Source organism: Herpailurus yagouaroundi, unplaced genomic scaffold, assembly GCF_014898765.1.
Source record: "Herpailurus yagouaroundi ecotype Mexico unplaced genomic scaffold, PumYag 29, whole genome shotgun sequence".
Classification (NCBI taxonomy): Eukaryota; Metazoa; Chordata; class Mammalia; order Carnivora; family Felidae; genus Herpailurus; species Herpailurus yagouaroundi.
Genome location: NW_024412377.1, coordinates 121,475,611 through 121,496,777, shown reverse-complemented (window position 1 = coordinate 121,496,777; position 21,167 = coordinate 121,475,611). Strand labels below are relative to the sequence as shown.

General features: G+C 42.3%; 1 protein-coding gene across 4 annotated transcripts in view; it reads left to right on the top strand.

The window, feature by feature from the left end:
- The window catches only part of ARHGAP26 (Rho GTPase activating protein 26), a 427,067-nt gene that overhangs the window by 206,188 nt on the left and 199,712 nt on the right, over window positions 1-21,167 (top strand). For all 4 annotated transcript variants that reach the window (XM_040453965.1, XM_040453947.1, XM_040453975.1 and 1 more), the window contains exon 12: window positions 20,444-20,480. In XM_040453965.1, the coding sequence (XP_040309899.1) occupies window positions 20,444-20,480 (37 nt within the window). The remainder of the gene's footprint in view (window positions 1-20,443; window positions 20,481-21,167) is intronic.

The window sequence follows — 21,167 nt, the reverse complement described above, 5'->3', positions numbered from 1 at the left end:
CTCACTTGGTGTGGATTTGCCTTTCCTTGATGATTTATGATGTGGACACCATTTGGATATCTTCTTTTGATGAATGGCAATGCCATCTTTGGGCCATTTTTTCAGTGCAAGCTTGACTTTTTGATAAAGGCGATATGAATGTAAAGAGTCATTATGAAGAGAAAACTGCAGACAGGCTACATGTGGAGACAGTACCACCTGGTTAGTGATAAAAGGCATGGGTGTGCATGTCTGACACCATGAATTCCAGTCTCAGCCTCACTCTTTGCTAGTTAGATACGTAAGTTTTTAAGCCTATTTTCTCACTCTAAAACGTGGTTGACAACAGTACCTATCTCACCGATATGTGGGAGGTTAAATGAGAAAGGTGTCACAACGCAGTGCCTGATGCATTGGTAAGTGGTCAATAAATATCATAAATGAAGAGCTATGCTTGTGTGGTGGTGGTGAGGAAGAGGAAGGAAAGACTTCTTTTGGAGTGTGGGGTGTTACAAGTGAGCATTGAGTCACCTTTAGCACTCAAGTAGTTCACCAACTCCTTTCTCCCACTCCATTTGTGTGGCCAAGCTCTTAATTGTCCCACTGCCCATTCGTGCACTGACCTGTCCCAGCTACCCATGGTGTGGGTCCATGCGCCATGGCCCTCATTCATTGGATGACTCAGCTCCTGGACTTCTCATTCCAACTCTGACCCAACCTTTTTATTTTTTATTTTTCTTCCACTTTTGGTAAGGTAGGTAATGTGCATTTATTAAGCACCTATTTTTTTTTTGTTTTCTTTTGTTTTCAAGAAATCTCTACATCCAACGTGGGGCTTGAACTTAAAGTCCTGAGGTCAAAAGTCACAGCCTCCACCAACTGAGCCAGCCAGGCTCCCCAAATACTACTTTTTATAGAGTGTTAAGGTATTTCTAGAGAATCATAACCCAAGAGTACTTTCACTCCTCCAGAGCTACTGGTCAAAATCACACTGTAGCTGCCTTTGTTCCTCACTGGGGGGAAGGTACCTCACTGACCCATGCTGCCACCACACCCCCACCCTGGTTCGTAGCTAATTCAGCACCTTCTCCCACCCCTTCTTTTTAAACCTCATAAATTACCAAGCAAGTGAAAGGTTCACATTTTCCTCTTGTCTGTGGTAGTTACACATCTGCCTGCATTTTACTCTGTAGCCTGTTGACATGGAAAAGGGACTCTTGGAGGCTTTCATTGTATTAGTGCTCTCTGAAGTCTTTTTTCCAATCCATTTGACCTCATGCTCCTTTTTTGCTCTTGCTGCGTGTAAGCTAGCTTGATCCAGTCCACCTTATGTTGCTTTCGAAGGCTAAAAACGTCCTGTGACCAAATGTTTAGCAGGCTGTGCAGACATGTTGGATTGACAGCTTGATCTAAGTCCATTTCCTGCTTTACACCACCTCCCAACCCCCAAGCCAAAGGTGGAAACACAGCAAGTTACATAAGTTGTTGGAGCAGCCCAGATGGCTGGCTGCTGGCCCAGGCAAACTCAGCGTTGGAGCACTTGGGAATGCCTGCACTGGCAGTAAAACATGGGCCCGTTTTTAATGAGAACAATCATTTTGTTTAGCTGTGTGGATCAGAACAGTAGAGCAAAGTCGGGGCTGTGATCCCCTGAACATGGCTGCTGGCTTCACTCTGGGGCAGGATGTTGGAGAGTGGGGTTATGGCAGGAAGGAGTCTATCTCTATTCTCTAGCCTTGACTGAACGAGAAAAAGAGGCCTGAAGGACAGGAGTAACAACGTTCAACAGCTTGGAAGCCCCATGGAGTCAGGGAGGGGAGGGAAGGAATCTGAAAAGGAAGGAAAGGATCTCATCACCAGTGTCTGCCAGTTCCAGCCTCGATACTCTGTGTTTTCAGTGTCCAAGCTTACCCGTTGGTCGTATGCCTTTCTTCTTGCAAGGTTTTGAAAGCACATAGTTCTGGCAGATTTGATGCACAGTGTGGCTAAAGTTAACTGACTCCAAATTGCAGGCTTGGCTTGTTGTGTCTGCTGTTGTTTGGAAGAAGATAGATCAGAGACTGCAAGGAGGCCCTGGGACCTTTTGTCTGGGTTGCCAATAGTGGGCTCACAGGGAGACGGTCGCTGGGTCTTGCTCCCTGTATATGGCCTTGATGTGATCTAGAAAAAGTTGTCCAAGGTGCCTGCCCACCTCTGGCACCACATACAGGCCTTATATAAAGAATTGATGATTATTTCGTCTAGGTGACCTGAGAGCTGCTTGGGACAGTCATGCCTCTCCAGAGCAGCCCCCCAGAGCTTGCCCAGCACCCATCTCACTCTATCACCCACCCGCATGGGTCTGCACCTTGTTGGCAGGTGGGGTGGAGAGGGAATGGATCACCTCACTGTTGGCTACTCGAGTTCATTTGAAACGGAGAAGATTGTATATGTCCTTGATATTGGAGGCTGATCCTTCCTTGCTATTCCATGGTAGATTAGGCTCAGAGATGCTAATCCTCTGTTTCTATTGATTTAGAATTGGTCAAAGGTGGGAAATAACAGAAAGCATAAAGATAAAAAGGATTGCCATTCAACTTACAGAGAGTAGTGGCTAATTTCTGATGTTTGTATTTTCAGCCTTTTTTTCATATATATTTATATATACTCACATGCAAACAAAATGATCACTTTCCATATGTTGCAATACAAGTAGGATTTACAGGATTTATTGTATTTTTCTCCTACGTATCAGTTTAGCCATGAGTTTTGACAACTGAAAATCCAGCCAACAGTAGATGAAGGGGGGCTATTTAGGCATTGAGCTCTAAGATAGCAGTTAGGGGTAGATTGGCTGGTGCTGTGAACCCTTGAGGGACCCAAATTCTTTTCATCTTTCTCTAACTCCATCTGTAGGGTGTAGGCTTTGTCTTCCTTGTCACCTCATGATTGCAAGAGGATTGTTGTACTTCCTGGCCTTGTGTCTGTGGTTCAGGCAGGGAGAAGGAAGGAGTCAAGAAGAGTGATGGGCTTGTGCCAGAGGAACACAGGTTTCCCAGGAATCCACAGCATCCATTGGCTTCTGTCTCACTGGGTGGACCTGAATCACATTCCTACCCCCCAGAGGATTCTAGTGTTTTCAGCTGGAGAAAATTTGTTTCTACATAATCAGGGGTCTGTTTTTAATGGAGAAGAGTGGACATTGTATAGATAACTGGCAGTGTCTGTCACACCTTGTTTCTAAATATTATTCCACCACCAGAAGTTCTTGGGGGGGCTTAGAACTATTCCTTTGATGACATTAACAAAATTGTGTGTACTCTTTTCAGAAAAATGTATACATACATAACCCTTTACATATGATATCAGAGAGGTTTATGTGGGCACTGAGACCCTTCTGTGGACTGCTATCTGTGAGTCTTACCTTAGCATGAATTCATAGAAGTGACACGCTTGGTGAACTCATAGATCTGTTTTTTTGTTTTTGTTAAGTTTATTCATTTATTTTGAGAAAAGAAAAGAGCAAGTGAGCATGAGCAGGGGAGGGGCAGAGATGGGAAGTGTGGAGAGAGAGAGAGAATCCCAGGCAGGCTCTGTGCTGTCAACATGGAGCCTGATGGGGGCTCAGTCTCATGAATTACGAGGTCATGACCTGAGCTGAAATGGAGTCAGATGCTCAACAGACTGAGCCACTGAGGCACCCCTAGATCTGTTTTTAAAGGCTGCTGTCCATGACGACTGTGTTAATTTATGTTTTCCTAAGTCCTATATTGTAGTGTCTATTTCCCTGAGCCTACATTGATGTTGTCACCATTTTTTAAAAATCTATACATTTTTTAAAAAGGTGCAAAATATCCATTATAATTTGTATTTTTTTGTGTCGTAATGAACTTGAATATTCCTTACATTTATTGAATACTTGTCCTCCTTTTACAAATAATTTATCCTTTGTCCATTTGTTTTTCTATTGATGTATTTCCTTTTCTTTCATTGATTGTGAGAACTCTATGTATTAGGGCTATGAACTATATAATGTACCTTATCTTTGCTTGAGGCATCTACATTCTGAGATTAAATACTTATCTCAGATTTGTTTGGGCATCAAAACAGTGTAAGGCAGAGATCTACCCCGATTTTGTTTCCCTCCATATGATTATTTTTCCCTTAGCAACATTATTTCCAAGCTGATTTGAAGTGCTCTAAGATGGTTTAAGAAGCATAACAGATTTTTAAGCACGTGGAGAATATAAGAGTTAGCTTCTGTGAAAGAAACTGCATCAGCTGCCATGCTTTGAGACATTGTTTTTTTTTTTTTTATGTTTATTTATTTTGGGGAGACAGAGTGCAAGCAGGGGAGGGGCAGAGAGAGAGAGGGAGACACAGAATCTGAAGCAGCCTCCAGGCTCCAAGCTGTCAGTAACAGAGCCTCATGTGGAGCTTGAACCCATGAAGCGCAGGATCATGACCTGGCTGAAGTCAAATGCTTAACCAACTGATCCACCAGGCACCCCTCAATTTTTGTTTTTTTATGCCTGACACACTTCTGGGGAGTGAGGAGATTTGGTCCCTGTGTCTTGCCCTGATGCTGACTGCTGAACCTTTTGGAATGAGAATAACTATAAGTGTGCAATTTAATACTTAAAATGCTGGTAGACAGATGGCAGTTTACTCTTCCCAGATTTGAAGGGTTCTCTAAGTCCTAAATTCATTTTTAATTACATAACTTCTTTAGGTGGTAGGATTGGAACTTACTAAGTTAATGTGAACCGAGCCTAGCATGTGCATTGACAGCACTTTAAATGTCCTTGGTTTATAACGTCATTCATCAAGTGTTTATTGGATGCCAGCTATGCTCAAGGCCCTCTGCTGTCCATGGGGATAAATCTGTCACCTTGCTATTATTTCACAGTGGAAATGATGAATGTGAGGTATATACACGGTACTTTAAAATAGAAGAGATGATTTTAGACAGGCAGTTGGAGACCGCTTCATAGAGGAGGCACATATGGGTAGGGCTTTGAAGGATAGGCAGAGCTGGATGGAAGGGCTCTCTTGGCAAGAAATGTAGGAACGAGGGTTCTTAGGAAAGCATGGGGCAAGTGTAGGAAATGCCAGTTGTATTTGGCTAGGGTACGAAGATTGGGTGGAGAAAGGGGAAAGTAAGTTAGGAAATGTTGGGGCCAGCTTCAGAGGCCTCACATAGAAATTAGGACATGATGCTGTTAGTGATGATGTGACTGGAACAGCTTTGGAGCAGAAGTGATTTCAGAGCTGTGGCCACGTGAAGGATGTGTTAATGAGGGGAGGAGGGCAAAGTTAAACCAGTTCAAACGCATTCCAAGCAAGACTCCCCAACAGGAGTCTTGGGACTGAATGGGAAGGAATGGATGTGACCATCATTTAGAAAGCAAAGTACAATTACTCTCACTTGATTAGCTGTGAGAGTAAGAAGACACGACCTAAAGATTTTGGGTCCAAGTTACTGATGGAAGAGTCTTGCCGTTACCCAAGATAGTGATGATTAACTACTGTTTACTGAACCTTTACTGTATGCCAGGCACTGTGCCAACTGCTTTCATGCTAGTGATAATTCATCCTTTAGTTTGGGTGGAATGATCCCCGTTTTATAGATGGGGGCATTGAGGCACAGAGAGGTGTCACAACTAGAAAGGACAGTTGCTATGTGAAAACAGGTTGTGTATTTTCTACCCCCTATGAAACAGCCTTATATCAGCTGACTACAAACAAGTTCTAATATAACTGCTGGTTCACAGTTTGAAGGAGTTTCTCCCTCCCATTGTCTCAGAAACCCTTCTTGTTGGTATGAAGAGGAATAGGTGCTGGGTTTGAGGTTCAGGGAAATTCCCAGGTGGAGATGACCAGCAAGTAGTTAGAAGTGGAGGTGTGCTGCTCAGAAAGCCAGAGGGAGGTTGGGGTTGTATGTTTAGAAGTAGGCTGCCATCTGCATAGAAGCATTTGTTGAAGCTGTGAGAATGGGTGAAATTTCTAAGTGTTGTTCATAGGAAGAGAGAGCGTGTTAAGAGAGCCAGGGAAGGAGATTTAGGAGTTTTTGGAGTAAGTTATGGAATTTTCCATGTATATGGCTGGTCGAGTGGCAATTGGTAAATCTACCCACAACCTAGTAAAGTTGAACGTGCACAAGTCTTGCAGTGGTCATTGTAACTACTCAGTTCTGCTGCTGTAGCACAAAGCAGCCGTGGATAATATGTTAATGGTTAAGCATCACTGTTTTCAAAGAATCTTTGCTTAAAAAGCCACGGCAGACTGGATATGGCCTGCGGGCTATAGTTGGCTGACTCTGACTCAGGGAATTCATACACATGTACAAAAGGAGACCAGTGGAAAGGTTGTTCACTGTACTGTGGTTTATAATAGTGAAAAATTGGCAATAATCTATATTGTTCATCTGTCCAGAAATGGATAAGCAATGGCTTATTCATTGAATGGAATGCTTTACAGTGGGTAAAATGAATAAATTTGATCTGTGTGTATCAATGTGGATAAATCCCAAGAGCATAATAGTAACTGAAAAAGCAAGTTAGATACATACGTGGCATCATGCCATTTATGTACATTTTAAAAACATAAAAGAAATATGCTGTTTATGGACATGTATACACATAGAAGTATTCAAACAGGCTTAGGAATGGTACAACACCATCTCTGGGTAGAGGAAGAAAGGGACAGAGGTGGAGCTAGGGGCTATGATATTTATTTAGTTCCTTAGAGATCTCGGTTGGAAACAGATTTAGAAAGCTGCCAATATCAGCTCTATCTGCATCATGAGTCCTTGGGTGACTGTCAAGTGTGGGTTTTTTTTTTTTTTTTTTTTTTTTGTATCTTTATGTATGCTGAAAATTTTTCATTGGCTTATGTTTGACTGTGTACATACATACACAGTTGATCCTTATTATTCACAGATTCCATATTTGTGAATCTACCTACTTGCGGACATTAGTTTATATCCCTAAATCAATACTGGTAATGTTTTCCTAGTCTTGGTGATATGCACAGAGAATGCAGAGAAATATTTTAGTTGCCTGACACATGTTTCCAGCTGAGGCTGGACAAGGTGATATACTCTGCCATCATGTTTGAGCCCTCAGATTGTAAGTAAGTGTCCTTTTTGCTATATTTCGCACCACTTATTTTGTGTTACTGTGTTTTTTTGTTGGTGATGACACTGTTTAAAATGGTCCCCAGGCCTAGTGCTAAAGTTCTGGCTAGTGTTCCTAAGCATAAGAAGGCTGTGGTACATATTACAGAGAAGACACCTGTTAGATGAGCTTCCATTGGGCATCAGATAAAGTGCTGTCAGTCAGGATTTGGGTGTTAATGAATCAACAATATATAGGATAAGGTGTCTTTAAACAGAAACACACATCAAACAAGGTTATGTGTTGATCAGTTGATGAAAATGTTGGGACCAGAAGCTTGTGGGAACCTAACTCTGTGTTTCCCATAGTCCCATATTGACTAATTCACTGTTTATGGTGACTTTAAAGAACATAACCAGAGTGAACAATAAGAGTTGACTGTATGTGTGTGTGTATGTATGTATGTATGTCTGTTTTATTATTGTATATTTAGAATTACATTGCATTTTCGGTTATTTTATACTCATATATAATATTTGTATGTAAATAGTTTTTTTTTTCCCAAGTTAAAAAAAGATAATAAGCACTTAATAGAGGAGCCTGCAGAGTTGCTTGGGTTGCATGGCCGGGTAGGGTTCAGGAGAGGTGAACATTTAAAGGACACAGGCTAATTATATCAAGTGCTGCAGGAGAGGTCCCGTAAGTAGCTTTGTTCTGTGTTTACCTGTCGTGTTCTCCAGTTCAGGTCAGAAGTAAGGCATATCCTAATCTCTCCTGTCCTCCAGTCTGGAGGGGGGACCCCTGTGGGCTTAGTTCTCCCAGTTACCTTTGGCTTCTGGCTGTGCTTGTAATTGAGCTTGGTGGCTCTGTGTATGCCATGCTTCAGCTCTCTACAGAGGAAGCAAAGGAAGCTGGGATTAGGCACTTTGTGCTTGTGATGCCGATATGCATAACAACTCCTTAATTCCCAGTCAGCTTTAAACTACATTGTTCAGTAAGCTGAGCTGGTCTTTGGTCAGCAGCCTTCTCACCCTGCTTCCTTTTCCTTCTGTCCTTACTCCTTGTTCTAAGTTTGCAAGACCTCATTCTTTTTTTTTTTTTTTTTTTTTTTAATTTTTATTTTTGAGATAGAGAGAGGCAGGGAGTGAGGGGGGCGCATGAGCAGAGTAAGGGCAGAGAGAGAGAGGGAGACACAGAATCTGAAGCAGACTCCAGGCTCCAAGCTATCAGTCCAGAGCCCAATGCAGGGCTCGAACTCATGAACCATGAGATCAGGACCTGAACCAAAATCAGATGCTTAACTGACTGAGCCATTGTCCCTACAAGGGGGCCCCTACAAGACCTCATTCTTAACCAGTTGTCAGCAGTCCCCAGTTTAGCAGGTTGCTGAAAAGATACAAGGTGTGACCCTCCCATTGTGTATGAAACCTATAAAATGAATAGAGTCTTGACTTTGAGCCCCTCAGGACTGAAAGGACTCGTTTTTGATGGTAGGATATGTTAAGAGTTAGGCAGTGGCTGGGGCGCCTGGGTGGCGCAGTCGGTTAAGCGTCCGACTTCAGCCAGGTCACGATCTCGCGGTCCATGAGTTCGAGCCCCGCCTCAGGCTCTGGGCTGGTGGCTCAGAGCCTGGAGCCTGTTTCCGATTCTGTGTCTCCCTCTCTCTCTGCTCCTCCTCCGTTCATGCTCTGTCTCTCTCTGTCCCCCCAAAAATAAATAAACGTTGAAAAAAAAAAAAGTTGGGCAGTGGTGGAGTCTGGAATTTAAAAAAAAATTTTTAATTGTTTCAGGTGTCTCTTTTGATGGATTAGGAAATTAAGATCCAGAGAGAGGGAGAGTCTTAAGATCACACAGGTCAATGGTTCGTCAAGACCACACACTTGTTAGCTCCCAGGGCTCCTTGCCTCTTCAGATTGAAGTGTGTAGGTAGCCATGTGGTTAGCCATGTGCCCTGAAAGTTAGGCTTGATCAGATAGATAAATAGAAAGAGAGACAGATCTTTATAGAGCTCATTTACTTGCCCCTTTGTCCTGTGAACTGAGCATGTAGGGAGCACATAGCAGTTTTGTTAATAGTATGAGGACCCCTAAAGGTTATATGGATCGACTCTGTATGACAACTTTCTAGGAGGTGAGGAGAAGTGGAGTGAGGTGATTAGTGCTACTCATGACTGAATTTGTATTTTAAACCATTGAGTTTCAGATCTGGGCTGTGACTCAGAAGCACCTATAAATTAGGTTTACAAACTAGGGGAACTAGGGAAATTAATTCAAGATGAACCATAAACTTTAAACATAAAAACTGTCACTATGAAGTTTGCAGAAGAAAAAACATAGTGCAAAATGTTTGTTGTCTTTGTCTGGTGTTAGCAGAGATTTCTTAATAGGATATAGAGAGCAATACCTCTACAAAAAAGAATACTTTGACTTTAAATTTGACTCTAAAAACTTGTCCTTATCAAAAGGTACCATTGAGAAAGTCAGTTGGCAAGCCAGAGGATGGGAGAAAATACTTGCAGAACATGTATCTGACATGGGACTTATATCCAGAATGTATAGAGAGCTCATAAAACTCAGTAATAAAAAGGACAATTCCACAAAAGACTTGAACAGAGGCCTCACAAAAGAAAATTAAGAATGTCTAGTAAGCTCATGAGAAGCTCATCACCATCATTAGTTATCAGCAAAGTGCAAATTAAAACCACAGTGAGATATTCCTATATACCCACCAGAATGGCTAAAATTAAGACTGCCAGTACCATGTGTTGGTGGGTCTGTGGAACAGCCCAAGTACTCGGGCACGATTGGTAGGAGTGTAAGACAATCCTGTTGGAAATGAGATTGGCAGTGTCTTGTTTAATAATAAAAAATCCATACCCTATAACTGAGCAATTCCATTCTTGGTTATGTACACATAACATAACAGGTTATGTACATTCCTGGTTATGTGCACATAGAAATGAAAGCCTATGTCCTCAGAAAGACTTACACAAAAACATTTGGAGTGTCTTCATTTATGATAACCAAAGACAGGGAACAACACCCTGGGTGTCTGTGAACAGGAAAATCAATATACAGTGATATAGTCAAATAATAAAACAATACTCAGTCATAAACAGGACCAGAAGTATTGATTTCATGCCACAGCATGGATAAATCCTCAAAATTTTATGCTGAGGAAATAGGACAGCCATAAAGAGTATATACTGTATGATGCCATTTATATGGTGTTTAAGGACAGGCGAAACTAATGGTGGGTGCACACCACAACAGAACAGTTACTGCACGTGTGTGCAAGCGTGTGTGTGTGTTTGTGTGTGTGTGTGTGTGTGTGTGTGTTGGGGGGGGCTCTGGGAGAGGGTTGGAGGTAAAACTCCAAGAGGCCTGAGGTGATAGAAAATTTCTGCCTTGATCAGGGTTTTTAAGGCATGGATGAATGAAATCATCACAACTCACTTAAGAGTTAAAAAAGGCCTTACCTTAAAAAGGCTGATAAACCAATATTGAACTTTAGTAAATGATAAGGGTACTCAAGTGCTTAGATGAGAAGTGCTGATGTCTGCAACAGTTTATAAAAAGAGGAAGTTGGATTGGGGCGCCTGGGTGGTTCAGTCAGTTTAGCGTCCAGTTCTTGATTTTGCCTCAGATCATGATCCCAGGGTCATGGGATCGAGCCCCATTTGGGCTCTGTGCTGTGTGAAGCCTGCTTAAGATTCTCCCCTTCTCTCACTCTCTCTCTCTCTCCCTCCCTCTCTCTCTCTCCCTCCCTCTCTCTCCCTCTCCCTCCATTCGCCTCTCTCTCCCGCTTGCACATGTGCTCTCCTTCTAAAATAGAAGAAAAAAAGTTTTCAAAGTCAATGTTGAGAGTAGAGCGTGAATATGCTGTTCTGGCTGACCTGGCCTAAGTCATACTGTCTGTCTACCCTCCAGAGTCAGAGGTGGCATGACCTCTGCCTGTGAGGGAGAAATGTGGACCCTTAGAAGGAGAGCCAGGGGTACACTTGCCTAAACACGAGTGAATGAACACTGTGGGTAACCAAAACACACAGCATCATTTCTAAGAGCTCTGCTGGTCCCAGCCTTACCCTTTACTCCAGTCGTTGTGCAGGAAATCCTATAGAATCTTGATAAACCTCCTCCCTTTGACACTGTCTGGAGATAAGAAAGGGCCCGGTGTAATAACATATAACCTCTACAGAACCAGAAAGGATTCTAGAATCTGCTCTTTCAGTTTGCAAACCCCATTCTGCTCCTTGAGTGTTAACAGGAAAATAACAGAGATTGCTTATGTCGTGGAGCTGAGGATCTCCTCCCCACCAGCTCAGAGCAAGAAAATCAAAGTGAATATTTCCAGAACCCATTGCTGCATATGCTGGGTTGACATCAGGGTTTTTTCCTAGATTAGGGGTAGGACCTGTATGCGAGGAAACTTGGCTTTGAGTCATCTATCTAGAAATGCAGTACTCTGACCTCATAGTTGTTTCTGTCAAGGAAAGAAGTCACCTGTGTCTCTTTGGGATAAATTTGCCTCCTGCCTCTCAAAGAGGCACTGTCGGGATTAATTTGATCAGTGTAAATGCCACTTGCTTGAAATTGTCTGAAGGAAGAAGAGAATGGAAGTTGAAAGGAGTGAATTTTGTGCAGTGACTCACTGTCTGGCGGTCCTTTCTCTTGGGCAGGGCCCTGCCCTGGAAGCAGAACGTCACAGGCTCCTACTTTGGGATCATGTGTACTGTACCAAAGAATTTCTCATGCAGTTTCCAAAGCACAAAAGAACAAGGTTCTCTCTGCTGCTGATGGAGCTGTGTCACTCTTTCCAAAGGCATGGAGGGGGTGTGAGGGGGGCAGAGGAACACAGAAAGACATTCTCTGTTGAAGATTACAATTTTTGCTGGCGAATGGGGAGGTAGAAGCTTCGTGCTGATGGGCTAGTGGTTTCATACCTGCTTTTTAATGTTACATCCGTGTAAAGCCCGGAAATGTTAAAGGCAGAAGACTCCTTGCACTGTGATCTGACCACATCCTACATACGTGTCAGTTCATATGCCATCTACTTAATGTCGTGCATTTGATATCGAGTGAGTTTGTGTTTTTCATTTTTTTTTCTGTTGTCCTTAAAATTTTCCTAAAATACTTTTCTTACTTGGACATTACTTAGATTTCATTTTTCCTCTTTTGCGTCCAGGTTTGTTTGTATTGGCTGTGACTCCAGTCTTGGGTTGAAAGCTAGGGAAGTTGCTTATAGGGGTTTTCAGGATTTCTGAATATGAAATTCAAGGAAATTGCATAATGTTGCAGCGTTTCCTCTTCTTGTTGCTCACTTGTTACTCAAAATACAGTAGTTTCTTCTAGAAGCTTGAAGGAATTTGGCAGATCCTACCCTCTGATGGTCTTTTGTGGTCTAGAGAGTGTTATCCTGATTTGAGGCTGAATTTTTCTTGAGGTCAAACAACGCTTCCTGAATTATAACTATGGCAACAGTGTTTATATAACACTCCAATCACAGGGCTGTGGGGGAGGAGGAGTACTCATAGCAATCACTGTTAGTAATTCCAGAAACATTGCACTCCTGCTTAATTTACCAGGACCAGAAACAGGTTAAAATAGATGGCCCCTCTTGGCTGGGGATCTGGGTATGACTGACCACTTACATGCTCTGGGAGGAACGGTTTCACCCTTTCCCTTAAAATGATATGAGCTTGATTTGAGATTTCTCACAGGAAAGTATGTTAAGGGCCAGTGACACTGACAATGTGAAAGCATCACTATAAAGATAATATTCTCATCAAGGGCCTTATGACCCACTTCTAACCCACTGAGAATGACCAGAACAATGTTCTTCCTTTGTCATAAGCTCCTTATCCCTCAGTCGGGAGTGACACAGGGACCCCTATAGAAGTGTGAGATGGAACTAACTGGTCATCGGGGATTTATTTGCAGATTAGAAATAATGGAAGAGGAGAAATTGTATTCTGAAGAATTAAATTGCTTAGAATACACTGTCAGAGCAGTGAGAGGCCAAAGCAGTAGAGTAGTCTGCAGCTATGAAGGCAGGAAATCTTTGTGGCAGGAGCAGAAAGGGAAATAGCATTTTTGAGCACTTGCAGGTACTGTGAGGCTATTTGAATTCTCCCAATACTCCATCAAAGTATTATTATTTAGCTCTAATTTACAATAATAAAACTTATTCAGAAATGGTAAATCGCCACGTGAAGGCATGTAGCTAAAATGTGGTAGAACACCACTCTCCAGGGCCGCACACTTCCTGGCCACCACCCTCCTTCACCTGATCCCGGGCCACTTCCCCCAACCTAGAAATTTGAAGGCGTGTACAGGTAGAAGAGAAGACTCACAATAATTCAAGCTCAGATGGAGCCTCATTTGTCAGCCCAGGAATGCCCAGGGCCGCCTTCTAGATGAAGTAGAGCTTAGTCTTGTATGTCACAATGACATTGAGCCAGTCGCCTTGCTTTGGTGGACCATGAAGAGCTCTTAACTGTCTGTTATTTACATCCCACTAGTATCTGCCTTCTTAGGACTCCACCCTGCCGCTCTTCTCTGTTCAGAATAGTAAGTCTTCCCATTCTTCCACATGACAGCCTTTTGAGTGTTTGAAGACTAGTATTGTAATGGCTTGACCACAGCCAGAGCTGTGGTTGAGGAAATACATCTTGGAGTAGCAGTGTGTATGCCGGATAAGAGCAGAAGAAGAGCAGAGCCACCAAGACCAGGGAGAAGGCCAATGTCAGAGTGCTGACAAGATATCAAAACCTGACCAATGTCAGTAGAAAAAGAAATGGGAATGAGGAATAGATTTGAGGAATATGATCGTGATAGAATTGATCAATTGGTTCTGGTGGCTCCTCAAGGAGAATGAAAGTGGTATCCATGAGGAGCATGGATGCTGGGAGGAGCAGCACGTGTCCAGAACACTTTATTTTCCCCAGTCTTACCGAGGAATTACACAAGAAGTGAGCCCGCTCTATCCTTAGGTACAAAGCAGCAGGGAATGAATGGGAAAGAAAATTCATTTTTCCATCATCATTGTTACAGTCGCGTTGAACAGCAAGCAATCATTTGTATTCACTGGTATGCCGGTGTGTTTGTAAGCAAAATGGCTTGAGGGGCCATCAGATTGTCTATCCACTTGGCTTCAGGAACACAACCATTTGGTCATAGTTTGCTGGGCCATTTTCCAAGAGACTGCCTGAGCCTGAGGTGCCTGTGTTTCATAGGTGCAGGGAGACTCGATACTATGAGGTATAGGAACTCCTTCCTTGGCATTTCACAAGTTCCTGGTGACACCATAGCCTCTGAAACTGTTAGCAACGATTTACTGACACCGGTTGGGGGTAGTGCTAACACGGAGCAGAGAAAACAGATGGCTCTGTGAGGAGTTTTGATAGCCTCACCTTAAGCCAAATAATGTAAATCTGCTTTATATTGCCTTGTAATAAGTCCTGAGTGGTACACTTTGATTCTTCTCTAATGTAGAGATTGCTGGTGCATTTGCCAGGTGTCTGAAAGAATGCTATATGCTCCCTCAACAGTGATAGATCTAGCTTACCTTTTCTACCAGGTCAGTGCATCAATGCATTGTCCTCATCAACTCCAACATGGGGATTTAAAAAAAAAAAATCAGTCTCTCTTTTACTCTTCTCCTCAAAAACTGTTCATCTAATCAATACTTATTGAGTGGCCTGCTGTATTCTAGTTACTGAACCCTCTTTACAAATAATTCTGCAGGGTGCAAGAGCAAGGTTTTCACATTTGTTCAGGAGGAAGTCGTTGGGAAGAGCCGTCAGATAGATTTTTATTGGCTTCACTTTCAAGAGAGCCTCCCTCAGCCAGCAAATGTGATACTGGTAGGAGTGGAAAGGGTGAGCCAAAGGGAGCGTTGCTAGGTGAGAAATAGACAAGCAACAGCAGCCGCCATTTGATTTCGATTCTCTCCAGCCCATCAGGCCATGGTGATGAGAGGCACATTTGTCACGTGAGGAGGGGGAGCCCGTACCCAGCTCCAAAGCTCTGGCCCCTCTGGACGCTGTTGAGACACATCCTTCTTTAGTGAAAGCTATTCAGACTGGCTTTACTCTCCGTGCTTCAGATTCAAACAGTTCCTTCTCCTACCTCTTCCAATACAGCTTGTGGCACACCATGAGAAGGGTGTCTCCCCTTGATGTAAAAATGCATGTCAGTTACTGAGTGGCATTCCGCAGACCAAAGGTGTCTTACTAGTAACTGCTCAGAAGCGGCACTTAAAGTTTCTAAATTGAGCCTGTTGATCGAGATTGACGAGGATTCCAGCGAGATGCTGTGCTAAGAATTCTGTCTGCCACACAGTCCTTGGCAAGTTCTCTGTGTATGTGCTCAGAGCTTCAGGGAAGGATGTTTTTTGGGCATCCTAAAGTGTCTCAAGATGGTTGTGGCTTTCAATTACTGCTATACTTGTATTAATTGGAAGTTGGTAAAATTACTGTTAGGTTTAAATTGGGTGGAAGTTTTGTTCTTACATAATGGTTGCATTGTTGACTTTGTAATTACTGCTTAGCTTCTTTTGAGTTTTTTGTTAATTGCCAAGGTTTTTTCCCCCCTGGGAAGGGGGACTGAGTGGGGAAGTTGTGTGAGGTTGTAGTTAAGCACGGAATCTAGTCTAGAGGACTCTGCCACTTGTTAGCTTTGTATCCTTCGGAGCATTATTTAACCTTCATAATGCTATAAAGTAGAGGTGGTGGTAGTGCCCCACAGGCTTCAGGACAAATTAAAGTAATTCATGTAAATGCTTGGTATGGTACATGGCCCATAATTTGTGGTGGAAAGTGGTTGGACAAGACATGGGTGGTAGGTGGTTATTTTATATTTGACTGCTATTAAAAAAAATTGAGAACCTGTTGCTCTAAAAGTTGGCTTTAGATCAAATTTTTTTCGTGTTTTCCTTTAGTCCTTTAATTAATTTCAGTTGGTTGAATTAACATGCTAATGAGTCCAGTGTCACTGGATCCCTCAAACTACACCCCCATCCTTAGCCTTCTATGCCTTGGGGGGTAAGTGTGAAGGGAAGGAAGGAGAAGGATGATCGTGATAGTGGTGAAATTTCATGTTTATGGAGTGTTCAGTGGGACATGGAATTGTGATAAATGTTGTATATCTCTTACCTCATTTAATTTTCACAGCACCGCTAAGAGGTAGGAAATGTTAATATCCCCATTTTACAGGTGGCAAGATTGTGGTTTAGAGATGGTAAGTGATTTGAGAAAGCATGTTAACTGATTCAGTCTTCCTTGGAGCCGTAATTCACCAACTGTTTAGTGACTCATGTCCCTGTGAGTTGACCCAGGACAATTATGTTCTGTCCTTTCGAGACCAAGGCTCTTGAAAAGCTTCCTTGAAAGCTTATAAACCTGGGATAATTCTGCTAATCAGTTGTAAGAGAGAAGCCATGGCAAAAGAGACCTTTTATTTCAGGGAGCTGTCCTTAACTCTGTGCTTCAGTCTTAGACTAGTAACTATGAGATCTATAGAAGAACGTTTCCCCTGAACTTAATACAACACTGTATGTTAATTATATTTTAATAATAATAATAATAATAATAATGATAATAAAGATTTTCCCAGAACAGACTGTTTCTAAAGGGTGAATTGCACGCCCTTATCTTGTGTCAGTATGAAAGGTATTTATGAACCATAGACTACTGGTTTTGCTTGATAGTCGTGTGCATTTGCTGCTGATTGGAAAAGTGAACAAATATTGTAACCTCCGTTTAGAGGCAAGATAGAATAGGAAGCCTCCCACTGGCTTTCTGTCCTTGGACAAACTAACCTCTCTGGGCCTCAGGTTTCACATCTGTGAAATGGGAATAATGCTAGTACATAAGCCCTACGGTGGTTAAAAGGATTCAGGTTCCACATCTGTGAAATGGGAATAATGCTAGTACGTAAGCCATATGGTGGTTAAAAGGATTCAGTGATGTGTGTGGTACTTGGTAAATTAAACAAAGCCATCCCCACTTAGTGCTATTACCGTGCTGCCATCTGGCCTGTGAGATGGTGAGGCTGTTCTCCCCTCCCCCCACCCCCCGGGGGCCTTCCCTGTCAGGCCATGTAGTCACACAGTTCTGGCAGGCATGGTTTGTTAGCTTTATTTCAAAACTCATTCTCTTTGCCTCATTTACCAAAGTAGACAGAGATTAATGGCCTGGCCTCAAAGGATCGGGCAGCACATGTTTCTGGCACCTTTGGCTCATTGATCACGCCTCTCCAATTTGGGGAATGCTTGGGTGTTGTGGGCAAGGGCCTCCTGAGACCCCAGAAAGCTTGAAGGAATGTAATTTAGTGCTAATTCTCCTCCTAATTAAGGAGAGCTAAAAGCCTTGAATTTTGTTTTCCTTTCTGGATTTTGCCACTAATAAACAGGAGCTAGTTTTTCTTGGATGGAAAGTTTAAATGTAATGGACAGAATGAATTGATCAGGGGTGGCCAAAAAAAAAACACTTGACAAAATAGAGTCTCTTCGCTTGCACTTCCCTTACCGAGCTTTTCAAGGTTAGCGAACACCATTCACCATGGATTGCTGGTCCTAGCTGTTAGGCGGCTACCCGCTTCACTCACAGATGACAACATCTTGGAGGATCACCTTGCTGTCCTCCGCCCCAGAGTCATCTCCCTCCCTTCTCTACTGTGCACTGATGGCTTGTTGCACTGGTCTTCCTCCCCCCTGAAGGCCATGTGCCAGGATCACAGTCTTTTGGCTCCTAATCCTTAGAACTCTTTTTTTTTTTTTTTAACATTTTTTTTTTTTTTAATTTTATTTTTGAGAGACAGAGCGTGAGTGGGATAAGGGAAGAGAGAGAGGAGACATAGAATCCAAAGCAGGCTCCAGGCTCTGAGCTGTCAGCATAGATCCCGACACGGGGCTCGAACCCACAAACCGTGAGATCATGACCTGAGCCAAAGTCAGACCCTTAACTGACTGAGCCACCCAGATGCCCCTAATCTTTAGAACTTTTAAGCATAAAAAGTGATGCCTTTTCATTTGCCACACAATCTGCCTCAAGTACAGAAACCCTTTTCTTTAATTTTTATCCTCCTGACTTCCGAACAGTGTCTGTGCCTCTTTAGTCTTCTTTAAGAAATCAATAATAATGATGGATTTATTTGTCTTATTTAGAGTTTGATCATTCAAAACCTTCTTGGTCGACTTGTTCAATTTACAGATAAGGCAGTAGAGGCCCAGACCTGGTGATAGCTTTACCCAAAGACAGAAGGCAACTGAGGGGCCAAGTTGAAAAGCTCTTGACCAGCCATACCCACCCATTCTTGGCTAGCAGATGAAAATCACTTTTAGAGTTTCATGCCTCTCTTTTTCGAGGTGCTTGGTCAGTACTTCCAGGGCTTAAATAAGTGGTTCTCAGCCATGAGTAGCCATCAGAATCCCTTGAGATAGATAGATAGATAGATAGATAGATAGATACATACATACATACATACATACATACATACATACATACATACATATATGTGTACATAGTTAGGAAGACCAACTTTACCCTATGCCTTTTCATATATACAGAATCATAATCACCAAAGAAATATTTGAAAAACTTTGATTCTGTCCCCCTCCCCACCCCCCACACACACCAAAGCAGATGATTTACCTTACTTAATAATGTCACCATATCAGGGATTGGCAAACTGCCCTACAGGCCAAACCCAGCATATTATCTGCTTTTTTTTCTTTATTGCCTGTGAACTACCATGTCATTTATAGATGAATATTTACAATTGATTTGATGGGAATACTAAGTTTGACCCCAAATTTAGTCCAATGTTATCCTCCCTGTATAAAACCAATAAACAAATAAAACCTCATTCTTCTGAATCGTGGATCTGCATTTTGAAAAATTACATTCCTTGGAAAAGATACTCCACATGGCCAATCTCATTTGAGAACTACTTACTCTAGAGAGTTACTGAGCCAAGCATTTATGAAAAGAGAGCCTCGAAACCCTAATGGGGATTTTTACCTGCAAGGAATATTGTATCTGTATTTTAAAAACATGCTATATTTAAAATTTTGTCAACCAAAAAATTTGGGGAAATTAGTTTTCTCTCTTATTGAACATGTACCTACATAATATTGATTTTTGTCTCTTGGCCTACAAAGCCGGTTATATTTACTTTCTGACTCTTCACAGAAGAAACTTGCAGATTCTTGCAATATGTCATTGTCTGTTTTCTATTGGAGTATTTTCCCTTTTTCTGTATTGGAGCACTTCCCCTTTTATGATTTCTGTGAATCACTTAAGGGTTTTATATTATGAAAGTAGTATATTCTCCTTACAACATTCAAATTTCAAAAGTATATAAAGTAAAATGTGATTGGCCCCATTCCCTATTGTTAATACTTAGCAGTTTATAATGTATCTTTTTCCTGACTATGCCATTTACTAGCTATGAGACCTTAGTTAACCTCTCTGTTTCAAATTCTCCATCTGTACTACAGTGATAACACTTCCTACCTAACAGAATTGTTGTGTAGATACTTTGAGATAATTCGTATGTATTTCTCAGCACCTTGCTTGGTTCACAGTAAATGCTTAATGATTGTAACTATTTAAAAGTTTTCTTGGGGCGCCTGGGTGGCGCAGTCGGTTAAGCGTCCGACTTCAGCCAGGTCACGATCTCGCGCTCCGTGAGTTCGAGCCCCGCGTCAGGCTCTGGGCTGATGGCTCAAAGCCTGGAGCCTGTTTCCGATTCTGTGTCCCCCTCTCTCTCTGCGCCTCCCCCGTTCATGCTCTGTCTCTCTCTGTCCCAAAAATAATAAACGTTAAAAAAAAATTAAAAAAAAAAAGTTTTCTTCTTTTTAATTTGTGTACACACATAATTTTTTTTTTTTTTTTAAAGAATATGATCTTTGGGGGCGCTTGGGTCACTCAATTGGTTGAGCGTCCAACTTTGACTCCGGTCATAATCTCATTGTCTATGGGTTCAAGCCTCATGTCTGGCTCTGTGCTGACAGCTCAGAGCCTGGAGCCTGCTTCAGATTCTGCAGCTCCTTCTCTCTCTGCTCCTCCCCCCTCGCACTCTGTCTTTCTCCAAAGTAAATGTTAAAAAAATTTTTTTAGAGAATATGATCTTTTATTTTTTTTACAGTAAAGTTCCACAGGTGATTCTGATGTACACACAGTTGAGAATAGCTGAAGTGAATACTAGACAGTAGATGATTTTAGAGGGGATTCATATTTGGGGCCCACAAATTGCCTTCCATCTTACAGCACAAATTACGGAAAGGGGCAGGATATAATTTTCTTCGTTGAACCTGGGATGGTATAAAGTACACACAAGTAAATGTTTATTTCTATTTTCCAGGTCTACAATTCGAACAAAGACAGTCAGAGCGAAGGGAGTAAGTATGTCCCTTGGATAATTTCCTACAGCTGGGGTTGGGATGGAGCTTTAAAAGTTGCTGCTCTGGGGAAGAGCCACCAGGGGGTGCTGTGGGCATGTTGGGTCTGCCCCTTTCCCCTGGCACTGTGTGAGGTGCTTCCACACTGACTTACTAAGTCAATGACTCCAGGGCATTCAGTGAGCTTGACTGGCAAGGCTGTAATGACACCTTGCATTATATAACCCTTCACACTTTACAAAGCATTTTCATGTATATTATCTCAGTTAATCCTAGTTCTTGATAATGTAGCTCCAATCACCATTTAAAAGCCACTTAATTGAATAATACACAGCTCCCCAAGAACCCTGTCCTATGGGAAAGCCAGAATAGCCTCCTAGCTGGTCTTGTTCAAAGGACTGGAGAGGCAGCAACTGTCTTGGTGATGGCTTAGTAACTCTGTGTACTTCGTTACATTTTTGAAGAGGAAAGAGTAGAAATGGTAAACTCTGTAATAACACTCTTCTTTGATGGGAGTGACCCTGGGCAGTCTCGGTAGAATATACAACACATTTCCCCTACTGCTGGTTCCGAGCACTCTGGTTAATCATAATTTCCAAGGGCACCTGTAACCTTGCAAAGGCGATGGGATTCAAATGAAAAGCTATTGCGAGAGTGTTTGGACTGATGATATCCTTGGTGGATAGA